At 45.0% G+C, this 12,547-nt stretch overlaps 1 protein-coding gene across 1 annotated transcript in view; it reads right to left on the bottom strand.

The window, feature by feature from the left end:
- Positions 1–1,564: 1,564 nt before the first annotated feature.
- Positions 1,565–12,547, bottom strand: part of ABHD8 (abhydrolase domain containing 8) — a 39,498-nt gene continuing 28,515 nt past the window's right edge. The window contains exons 3-5 of the mRNA XM_075338464.1: positions 9,867–10,037; positions 4,579–4,795; positions 1,565–2,472 (exon numbers count right to left, since the gene is read on the bottom strand). Coding sequence (XP_075194579.1) covers positions 2,320–2,472; positions 4,579–4,795; positions 9,867–10,037 — 541 coding nt within the window. The 3' untranslated portion in view covers positions 1,565–2,319. The remainder of the gene's footprint in view (positions 2,473–4,578; positions 4,796–9,866; positions 10,038–12,547) is intronic.

The following is a 12,547-nucleotide window of genomic DNA, read 5'->3' as shown; positions in this document are numbered from 1 at the left end:
TCTCCATAAATTAAGCTATGTTTAAGTTATGTGTAATACTGAGAAATGACACAAGGAAAAAGTACTGAACACACTTACTGAAATGTGCGAGAATACTGTGTACAAAAGCCTTTGTTGGTGATGACAGCTGCAAGACATCTCCTGTATGGAGAAATTAGTCACATGCATTGTTCAGGTGTGATTTTGGTCCATTCTTACACATAAACATCCTTGAAATTCTGAAGGTTCCATGGGCTCCTTCTAATAACTCTGAGTTTTAGTTCTTTCCAAACATTTTCTATTGGATTAAGGTCAGTTGATTGGCTCAGCCATTCTAGCAGCTTTGTTTTCTTTCTCTGAAACCAATTGAGAGTTTCCTTGGCTGTGTGTTTGGGATCGTTGTCTTGTTGAAATGTCCACTATTGTTTCATCTTCATCCTCCTGTTAGATAGCAGCAGATTTTTATCAAGAATGTCTCAGGACATTTGTCCATTCATCCTTCCTTCAAGTACATGAAGTTTGCAAGTGCCGTATGCTGAAAAACAGTCACACACCGTGATGTTTTTACCTCCGAACTTCACTGTTTGTATTGTGTTTTGATGGTAACATGCAATGTCTTTTGGCCTCCAAACAGGTTGTGCATTATTGCATCAAAAGAGTTCAATTTGGGTCTCGTCTGATCAGACTATAAGCTCCCAATAATTCACAGGCCTGTTTACATGTTGTTGAGCAAACTTTAATAGAGCTTGAACATGCTTTTTGTTCAGCCATGTAGTCTTGCATGTTGAGTTTGCATACAGGTCATGGAGGTTGAGTGCATTACTTATTGTTTTATTTGAAACAATTGTACCTGCTGATTCCAGGTCTTTCTGTAGCTCTCCACAGGTGGAGCCGGTTCTTGACTCCTGGACAACTATTCTGAAAATCCTTTTAACTCCTCTGTCTGAAATCTTGCAGGGAGCACCTGGTCATGGGCGGTTCATGGTGAAATCATTTCAGTTCTTTCCACTTCCAGATTATGGCCCCCAACAGTGCTCACTGGCATTTTCAGTAGTTTAGAAATTATTCTGTAATCAATCCCATCAGTATGTTTTGCAACAATAAGGCTGCAAAGGCGCTCGCTGGTTTTACCAATGATGAGATGTTTCTTGTGTGGCACCTTGGTAATGAGACACCTTTTTATAGGCCATCAGTTGAACCAGCTGATATTATTTTTCCCTAAGAGATAGGATTGATTTATTAATAGTGATAAACTTCAGCAGATGTCATGACTTTCCATGGCTTTTTGCACCTCTCTTTACTCATGTAGTAAATACTTTTTCCCTGTGTCATTTTTCATTATTACATATAACTCAATTTATGGACATCTATGGTTTGATTTCTTTGCCTGTGCGGATTGGATAGGTTGATATCGACATCTGGCGAGAAATTCATGTCAATAGTACCTTTAGAAATACTGTATATTTACTTAGAAAATTTGTGACATGTTCAATACATTGTGTTGATCACTGTTAATGATGAACCAATCATATGTAATCATATCACAATTATTTTCAGCGTGTTAATGAATAATAAGTCAGAAACGTCTTATAAATGACATGTTTATTTTGATTTAATACTGCCTTCATACAACCTCCATTTTTACAACAGAAGGAAAAGGACAAAGCAGTCATCTTAAATAAGAGCCACAGAAAATACATTATCAACATTATTTATATCTCTTGACATATGTTCTATGTGATTTATGCAATTTCTACATGTAGTCTCTTATTATCCATTGGACATGAAAAGGAAAATACACCACTACTTAACCATTGTTCTGCCAGAGATTGATTTTGGCAAAAAAGGCATAAGCAGCCATCTGTCTACGTACACAGTTACTTTACAGATGGATTGTAAAATGATTTCTTTTTAGTATAATTCTGCTTTCTTATCTTTTACCAATGCTCAGCATTTGAAAACCATTCCTCTTATATGACCTGTGACCAGCAAGGTTCTTTAAAAGGTAACATACCACAATTCTACAATATAGGTCAATCTGATGTGTTACCCACAAGGGACCTTCAACAACCACTATTCGTCCTGCAAATTATTATGGCTGAATAGGAGGTCGAATGTTGGGGGGACCTCTTTGAAAATTGTATTATCTAAATTTCCTGAATTGTCAGTAGCAATATTCTCCCTGGACACAATCTGTGCTGCGAACCAAAGTCTAAAACCTTGGCCATTTGCTTGCGACCATCAGACGTCTCATCCAAACGTAGACTTAAGTCGCTTTTTGGGCAATCACCAGAAAAATCTCTTATTTTTCTCCTTAAAGGTCAGCAATGATTTTCCCTTTCACTCGGTGACAGCTTCTTCTGCACTTGTGTTCTGTGTCTCTGGCTCCCATAAGAAGAACTCATGAAGCAAAGTGTTAACGGTTTCTGGACACTCCAGCATGACCATGTGGCTGCCCTCTTCTATGATCTTTAGAAAGCTGACTAGAAGGATCTGGAGGGGTGAATAAAGAAAACATGTCATAAAAACACAAAGTAATACAAGAGAAATAAAATAATTACATTCTGTTATCAGTCTCAGAGGGTCTCTAAAAAAAGTCTACAATAAAGAGAATCTAAACAGAGTACAAGAAATGAACAAAAACATCATCATTTGTGAGGTCTTTTGCTTGTTTTTCCCCAGTTAGGATAACAAGTCACAAGAGCTTTCAAAATGTGGCTTGTTAAACTTCAAAAAGTATAAAATAAATATAAGCCAGGGGTAGTAGAGTAAAGGGCACTTTACATACAGCGACATCGCTAGCGATGTCGCTGGTGAAAGCACCCGCCCCCGTCGGTTATGCGTCACGGGCAAATCGCTGCCCGTGGCGCACAACATCGCTAGGAACGGTCAGACATACTTACCTGCCTAGCGACGTCGCTGTGGCCGGCGAACCACCTCCTTTCTAAGGGGGCAGTTCGTTCGGCGTCACAGCGGCGTCACTAAGCGGCCGGCCAATAGAAGCAGAGGGGCGGAGATGAGCGGCCGTAACATCCCGCCCACCTCCTTCCTTCCTCATTGCTGGCGGCCGCAGGTACGATGTTGTTCCTCATTCCTGTGGTGTCACACATAGCGATGTGTGCTGCCGCAGGAACGACGAACAACCTGCGTCCTGCAAAAGCAACGATATTTGAGATTAGAACGACGTGTCAACGATCAATGATATGGTGAGTATTTTTTATCGTTAGCGGTCATTCCTACGTTTCACATGCAATGACTTTGCTAACGAGGCCGGATGTGCGTCACAAATTCCGTGACCCCCAACAACATCTCGTTAGCGATGTCGTTGCGTGTAAAGCGGCCTTAAGTTTTTGCAACAAATATTTGTGACTTTTTGTAAGGCCACAAATTATTTAGGCAAAGCATCAGGAACTGGCCTAAGCACCCACACGTTAAAAAACAAAAATATAAGTAGCAAAAAACTCTTTAAAAAAATGAAAATTAAATTAATTTGGCAAAAAATAGCAATACGATAAAATCACTGACAAAAGCACAACCTCAATAATGAAACAACCCCAACGACAGTGAAGAATCTGCAATTCAGTGTTGTATACTTTACTTCTAGCTTTGACCACAAGATGTCTCTATAGTTGCATACCCGAACTTGAACAATTCAGTACTTCATTTCTCTAACCTATTGTAACATCTGCCCTTGACCACAGACTCAGAATGACTGTCACGTACAGACTAGGGCTAGCCACCAAGTCGGCAGGATCTCAAGAACAATGAAATCCCTTAACCCCTGTACAGGGATTTGGAATTACACAAGGTCCAGGAGATCGCTGCCTATTGAAGGCTGCAGTCCAGGAAAGAGTTGTCGTCAGGCAGGGTCCAAACCAGGAGGCACAAAAAGGGATATAATTGGCAGGCAGGAGCGTAGTCAGGAAATCAGGCACAGGTCAAAACTGGAGATGGTAGCGAGGTACAAAAACAGCAGGCAGGACAGTAGTACATGAGCAAGCTGAGGTTAAAACACAGTGATCAATTAAACAGAACATGAACCAGACACTAGCAGGAATGCAAAACTATGTCTGGCAGGGACAAGCAGACAAGAGGGGGAATTAGAAGGGTGCGGTGTCTTCCCACTGGCTGTAGCTGAATGTTGGTAACTTCAGCTGGAAGACACCTGCCACCTACAGTCAGCCAGTGGTACTGCAGGCCTCAGGGAAACCCAGTTTAGTGGATGGGTGGAGCCTGCGCCCACCAGAGCCACTGGCATTGACTCCTCTAATATCACCAGCATAGTCCATGGCTGTAATACGGAGGCACCTGGAGACTGAAGCAGAAGTTGCAGGAGCGGACTGCGGTGAGGACGTGACACCTATGTCTCTATTTCAAGGATTTTTGCAGAGAAACCAGGCCAACATTTCTTAGGTATTTTTTTGCCATTAGATAATATCAAACAAAACATTTCTGATCTGACCGCTATGTAGATTTAAAGATAAAAGTCCATTAAATCAAACTTGTCACACAAGTATTTGCTGTGGCTACATTATAGCTAAGACATACTGGTTATGACCTACAATGCAAACCTATGACCTTCATTATGAGTCAATTTACCTCTGCCATCCTTTGGTCTTCATCCAGTGGAACAAACTTGTCATGCATGCCGTGCACCAGGAGGATAGGGACAGTTAATTCTGCATGGTAAACCTCATCTCCCTCTGGCCAGTACTGGCCACTCATCATGGCTCGTAGTACAAAGGATGATACATTGAAGGCATTACCCTCTCGTAAGAGCTGCTTCTCTTTGGCACCTTGTCGAGCAAAGCCAGCCCTGACATGAGAAAAATAAATTATTATAAAAAAGGCAGTGACCCAATCATTTCACTATATCATATTCTTTTTTAAAGGCACATTCAATTTCTTTAACATGTCATTTTTCAAAAACATTATGCTCAAAAGAAATAAGTAATTTATTTAGAGTATTTCGTCTATATATCACAAAAGTGAAACACCATCATTTTATTAACTTAACTGACTGTTCCTATAGGATTGTTCATATAGATATCTATGTTCTGGGGATAGGGTCCCAGCTGTTAGACCACCTATTTAACCCAAATAATTTACCATTTTTGATCAATATCAATATTATTTATGCGAAAAAGCTTTATTACCATTTGAAATAACCTCTAAATGCAATCTGCTCATTATAAGGGACTAGAAATATGCCCAATGCTATCACATTCGGAGTGCGGTGAAATGCACATCTGTCTATGCTTAGTGCTGACAGGAATAGTGGTGAGTGGGGCTGGGGGCATACAGATTTGTTGGGGGGCTGTAGGCATAGAGATCTGGTGAGGGGGGCTGGAGGCATACAGATCTGTTGAGGGGGGGGCAGGTGGCATAGAGTTCTGGTGAGGGGGGCTGGGGCATACAGATCTAGTGGGAGGGGCTGGAGGCATACAGATCTGGTGAGGGGGGGCTAAAGGCATACAGTTCTGGTTAGGGGGGTTGGGGGCATACAGATCTGGTGAGAGGGGCTGGGAGCTCTGGTGGGAGGTGGGTTGGGGGCATACAGATCTGGTGGGGGGGCTAGGGGCATACAGATCTGGTGGGGGCTGGAGGCATACAAATCTAGTGTGAGGGCTGGAGACATACTGATCTGGTGAGGGGGGCTGGAGGCATACAGATCTGTTGAGGGGGGCTTGGGGGCATACAGTTCTGGGAGGGGGCTGAAGGCATACAGTTCTGGTCAGGGGGACTGGGGGCATACAGATCTGGTGAGAGGGGCTGGGAGCTCTGGTGGGAGGTGGGTTGGGGCATACAGATCTGGTGGGGGGCTTGGGGCATACAGATCTGGTGGGGGGTGGGGGCATACAGATCCGGTGGGGGGGCTGGGGTCATACAGATCTGGTGGGGGGGCTGGAGGCATACAGATCTAGTGGGGGGGCTGGAGACATACTGATCTGGTGGGGGATTGAAGGCATACAGATCTAGCTGGTGGGGCTGGAGGCATACAGATCTGGTCAGTGGGGCTGGGGGCATACAGATCTGGTGAGAGGGGCTGGGAGCTCTGGTGGGAGGTGGGCCTGGGGGCATACAAATCTTGTGGGGGGGCTGGGGACATACAGATCTGGTGGGGGGCCTGGGGGCATACAGATCTGGTGGGGGGATGAGGGAATACAGATCTGGTGGGGGGGCTGGGGGCATACAGATCTGGTGGGGGGCTGGAGGCATACAGATCTAGTGGGGGGGATGGAGACATACTGATTTGGTGGGGGGGGTGGAGGCATACAGATCTGGTGGGGGGGCTGGAGACATACTGATCTGATGGGGGGGCTAGGGGCGTAAAGATCTGGTGGGGGGCTGGGGGCATAGAGATCTGGTGGGGGGGACTGGGGGCATACAGATCTGGTGGGGCGCTGGGGGCATACAGATCTGGTGGGGGGGCTGGGGGCATACAGATCTGGTGGGGGGCTGGAGACATACTGATCTGGTGGGGGGGCTGGAGGCATACAGATCTAGTGGGGGGGCTGGAGAAATACTGATCTGGTGAGGGGGGGCTAGGGGCATACAGATCTGGTGGGGGGGCAGGGGCATACAGATCTGGTGGGGGGGCATTTTCATCATTGCCATTTTTATTATAATGAAACTGGTTGAAGATATTACTCTGTGAATGAGAACTCTCTTTACAACCTCAGGAAGAAAACCTGCTCACAGCTAGTCCTGCCATCAGCTAAGAAGTGAACACAACTGTATCCAATTTAGATAATATTCTCAAAGATACATTGTGACGGGGGTGTACAACAGAGCAAAGGATGGACGAGGCCGAGGGACGATCCAACAGGTTTATTAACAGGAATGCAAGAACAGCACACGATAAGTCCACGTAAAACAGATTCGGGGGCCCTTCCCGACAATCCTCGGACCGGATTACAAAGCAATCGTCCTTACAGTAGTCCAAAGAGTTCCACACAATCCCACGGGCCGCCACACAGGCCTAGCTCCGTCCGTGTCCACAGCCACACAGGCTGGAGCTCCTGCTCCCTTCAAGTTTCAGCTCACTCTGCCTGAATCTCCCAGGTAAGCAGAGTTTACACTAGTTGGACTCTAGGCCCACCTCCCCCTACTCCCAGGGATGGAAGTGCCTCAAGAGGATATAACCTTGCATTTTAGGGGGGTGATTACCTACAACAATAGAAATGTACACAGAAGTAGTTCAAATAAGACAATGAACCCAGCTTGAAATAGGAATCTGTACAGCATATACAGTGAGAGGGTAAATTACATCTTCACAATCCCTCCCCCTCCCAACTTGTGTACGTACTAGGGACCTCTACAGGTCACTGGTTAAGTACACACAGGCAGAGCGTTACTTACATGTGGCTTCATGCAGCCACGAATTGGCATCGTAGCTCTCCCACATCATTGCCCAGGAGAACAGCTGCAGGCAGACCACCCATCACCCCAACCACACATCGCCTGACCCCAAAACCAAAGCTCAGATCCACAGTGGCTGTGGGAATAGTCCTCCATTGTCCACCAGCCAGTTCAATGACAATCCCAGGTCCTCTATGGATTGCCTCAGGCCGAACCACTCGGGGATCAGCCAGTGTGAGGAAAGCACCCGAGTCACAAAATCCAACAAGTCTCTGTCCATCCAGCACAACCTCCTGCAAGTGCTTACCTCGATGAGCAGAAGTCGTCATAACTGCGAGTCGCACCCCGTAAACTCCTGGTGGTGCAACATGGGCTGAGTCACTAGGCCAGTCCTCACATAGCGGTGCCACATCTTCCTCCATGGCGCTGGGCTGTAAATAATTAACAATCCGATTGGGCGCAGGATCAGTCCTCATTTGAACAGCTGGGCAGGAGACTTGCCGATGCCCTGGCTGTCCACATTGATAGCATCTGAGCTGGGTCTCCCTCCATCCAAGGCGTCCTCTTGGGTAAGGGGTAGGGGAACTTGGAGGCCGGCTCCCACCTGAAGGTGCTGTAGGGGTTTGAGGATGATTCCTCCATGGCCTGGCTGGGCATGAGGCCTGCAAATGCCCGGGATGCCTACAAACATAACACCTGCGCTCTGTTACTTCCTCTCCCCGGCGTATTCCAGAAAGTGCAGTAGAAGCAACTGGAGGCACATTAACACGGGTATCAACATGTGGTGGCTTAGAGGAACGGGGAACAATGGGGACAGAATAACTGGGGGCATCCGGTGTTGTGGAGCTGTTAGGCGTCTCTCCATCCTCCAACAGAACCCTCCACTGAGGCTTGATGGTGAGCACCTCATCAGCTAGAGCAGCAGCTTCCTCCACTGTCGCTGGTTTTCTCTCACGCACCCATTCCCGGATCTCAGCGGGGCACTTGAAGTAAAACTGCTCTTTTAGGAGGACCTGGAGGACGGTCTCCAAGGTTAAGGCCTCCTCTGCCTCCAACCAACGATGCCACAGATGTTTGAGTTTGTGGGCATACATCTTGAAGGACACTTCCTCATCACATGCTAGAGTACGGAACTGAGTCCTGTAAGTGTCTGGCGTTACAGCATAATGTTCTAGAATAGTCTGTTTAATATCCGCATACTCACAGTTCCACCGATGGTCCATAGCTCTATAGGCTGCAGCAGCTCCACCCTCTAAGAGCCCAACCAGATGCCGGACGCGCTCCCTTTCTGGGACTTCCATTAATCGACACTGATGCTCAAAGTCCTGGAAGAAGCCCTCAATGTCACCAGCAGCCTCATTAAACTGCTTGAAGTCTTTGCGGGACACTCTGGGAAGTTCCCTCATGATGGGTGCTGGGGTTACAGTCTGTCTGGAACCTCTCGCGGCTTCCACAGCGAGCTGCTTATCCAGCAATGCCATCTCCTCCATCCTTCGCTCCTTCTCTTCAGCTCCACGCATGGCCTCCCTCTTATCTTCTATGGTGGCCTCATCTCCAAGCAGTGCCATCTTTTCCTTGTACCACACAACCCATTGACTTTTTTGGATATTCACCTCCGGCTCCCGTCTTTGCTCCCCTTGCTGTGGAAATTGTTCCTCGGTGCCATCTTGCAGGCAAGCGTGTTCCAATGCCTCAATTAGTTGCTCCTTAGAGAGTCCTTTGTAGCCGACACCTAATTCACGGGCCTTTGTTTGTAGACTCGCCACAGTCCAGTTCCTGTATCCTGAGGTTCTGGTTTCAGACGTCGATTGGCTGTTGTCCTCCATTTCTTCTGCTCTGATCCCGCCGCTGCCAACCAGTTTGTGACGGGGGTGTACAACAGAGCAAAGGATGGACGAGGCCGAGGGACGATCCAACAGGTTTATTAACAGGAATGCAAGAACAGCACACGATAAGTCCACGTAAAACAGATTCGGGGGCCCTTCCCGACAATCCTCGGACCGGATTACAAAGCAATCGTCCTTACAGTAGTCCAAAGAGTTCCACACAATCCCACGGGCCGCCACACAGGCCTAGCTCCGTCCGTGTCCACAGCCACACAGGCTGGAGCTCCTGCTCCCTTCAAGTTTCAGCTCACTCTGCCTGAATCTCCCAGGTAAGCAGAGTTTACACTAGTTGGACTCTAGGCCCACCTCCCCCTACTCCCAGGGATGGAAGTGCCTCAAGAGGATATAACCTTGCATTTTAGGGGGGTGATTACCTACAACAATAGAAATGTACACAGAAGTAGTTCAAATAAGACAATGAACCCAGCTTGAAATAGGAATCTGTACAGCATATACAGTGAGAGGGTAAATTACATCTTCACATACATAACCTTGACTTCAGACTGATACATTGTAGCAAATGATCAAAATAGGGTACTGGATACAATATTCTCGCAGTGCTGGCTGTGATAATGTAGAGCATCTCTCTAGGAAGTAACTAGGATAGTAAGGTCACCATTGATATTAAATTCAACTCACTTGAGAAAGCTCCACGCAAGGCAAGGAGACAGACAATGCAACACACAAGTCGGCATGTTGAAGATGGAACAGAGGCTGGGTTCAAGAGCTGTGGGACCACCACCATTTATCATGACCACCTTGTGGACCAAATCAGGAAACTCATGGGCAAGGAAAGTGCAAAAAGAAACTCTGGAAACCCATAAAAAAAGAGGATGTTAAAGTATTACCCTAACAAACATAACCAAATCTGTGTGTGTGTGTGTGTATATATATATATATATATATATATATATATATATATATATACGTACAGTATATATACACAGTATATATACAGTGCTGGCCAAAGGTATTGGCAACCCTGCAATTCTGTCAGATAACACTCAGTTTCTTCTTGAAAATGATTGCAATCACAAATTCTTTGGTATTACTATCTTCATTTAATTTGTCGTCGATGAAAAAAAAAAAAAAATTTGTCATAAAGCCAAATTGGATATAATTCCACAACAAACATAAAAAAGGGGGTGGACAAAAGTATTGGCACTGCTTGAAAAATCATGTGATGCTTCTCTAATTTGTGTAATAACAGCACCTGTAACTTACCTGTGGCACCTAACAGGTGTTGGCAATAACTAAATCACACTTGCAGCCAGTTGACATGGATTAAAGTTGACTCAACCTCTGTCCTGTCTCCTTGTGTATACCACATTGAGCATGGAGAAAAGAAAGAAGACCAAAGAACTGTCTGAGGACTTGAGAATCCAAATTGTGAGGAAGCATGAGCAATCTCGAGGCTACAAGTCCATCTCCAAAGACCTGAAAGTTCCTGTGTCTACACAGTGTTATCAAGAAGTTTAAAGCCCATGGCACTGTGGGTAACCTCCCTAGATGTGGAAGGAAAAGAAAAATTGATGAGAGATTTCAACGCAAGATTGTGCGGATGGTGGATAAAGAACCTCAACTAACATCCAAACAAGTTCAAGCTGCCCTGCAGTCCGAGGGTACAACAGTGTCAACCCGTACTATCCATCGGCGTCTGAATGAAAAGGGACTGTATGGTAGGATCCCCAGGAAGACCCCACTTCTTACACCGAGACATAAAAAAGCTAGGCTGGAGTTTGTCAAAACTTACCTGAGAAAGCCTAAAACGTTTTGGAAGAATGTTCTCTGGTCAGATGAGACAAAAGTATAGGTTTTTGGGAAAAGCCATCAACATAGAGTTTACAGGGAAAAAAAAGAGGCAGTCAAAGAAAAGAACACGGTCCCTACAGTCAAACATGGCGGAGGTTCCCTGATGTTTTGAGGTTGCTTTGCTGCCTCTGGCACTGGACTGCTTGACCGTGTGCATGGCATTATGAAGTCTGAAGACTACCAACAAATTTTGCAGCATAATGTAGGGCCCAGTGTGAGAAAGCTGGGTCTTCCTCAGAGGTCATGGGTCTTCAAGCAGGCCAATGACCCAAAACACACTTCAAAAAGCACTAGAAAATGGTTTGATAGAAAGCACTGGAGACTACTAAAGGGGCCAGCAATGAGTCCAGACCTGAATCCCATAGAACACCTGTGGAGAGATCTCAAAATGGCAGTTTGCAGAAGGCACCCTTCAAATCTCAGGGACCTGGAGCAGTTTGCCAAAGAAGAATGGTCTAAAATTCCAGCAGAGCATTGTAAGAAACTCATTGATGGTTACCGGAAGCGGTTGTTCGCAGTTATTTTGGCTAAAGGTTGTGCAACCAAGTATTAGGCTAAGGGTGCCAATACTTTTGCCTGGCTCATTTTTGGAGTTTTGTGTGAAATGATCAATGATTTGATTTTTGCTTCATTCTCTTTTGTGTTTTTTTCATTGCAAGCAAAATAAATGAAGATAATAATACCAAAGAATTTGTGATTGCAATCATTTTCAAGAAGAAACTGAGTATTATCTGACAGAATTGCAGGGGTGCCAATACTTTTGGCCAGCACTGTATACACACACTAACATCATCAATGTTATAGTCCAATTGTAGCATAACAAATATTGTCATACATAAGATGCTACAGTAATACATTCCGATAGTGTCAGGCGGATTATCAGTGAACACATGTTTATCATGTCCGACAGACTGTAAATTAACATTTCCACGTGTTTAATGGTAGTAAAACCAATGACTGATCTGTTTGCATCTCTCATGACTGACATACCCATCGTCGTCTGTCTATGATTCATACTCATTACTCTGCACAAGTAGAATTCAACAAACCATATTGCATCATCCCAAATGTACACCATGTGATCTCTTCATTAACGCTCTGAAATATCTGTGAAATACAATGATGTAATGGGAAATAGCAGGATAAATGCCGTACATAAAGCTGTCACTGTCCTTCAAGAGTTGCCTGGATTTGGTTATATTCCCCCCCATCCAATGTTTATAGAGGATCCAGGCAACCCCTTTTAAAAACTGATGTGATATTTTGGTGTTATCTTTTTATGACAGATAACACTTTATGTACTTTACAAAATACCGCAAAGTTTTGAATGGAAAATAAACTTTGCCATTTCTTACCCAATAATAGATTCTAACTGCACTATTTTTATTTTTTACTATATCACTTGTCCTATTTAGGGTGATCCCTTTACAACAAAGTGGTGGAGTTAAACATGTCAAGAATAATTAGGTTTTTTAACTTTTTTCTTCCAAACATCATGGCCCTGATTC

Source organism: Anomaloglossus baeobatrachus, chromosome 1 (genome assembly GCF_048569485.1).
Source record: "Anomaloglossus baeobatrachus isolate aAnoBae1 chromosome 1, aAnoBae1.hap1, whole genome shotgun sequence".
NCBI lineage: Eukaryota > Metazoa > Chordata > Amphibia > Anura > Aromobatidae > Anomaloglossus > Anomaloglossus baeobatrachus.
Note: the sequence above shows the minus strand (reverse complement) of the source record. Positions and strands in the feature narration are given on the sequence as shown.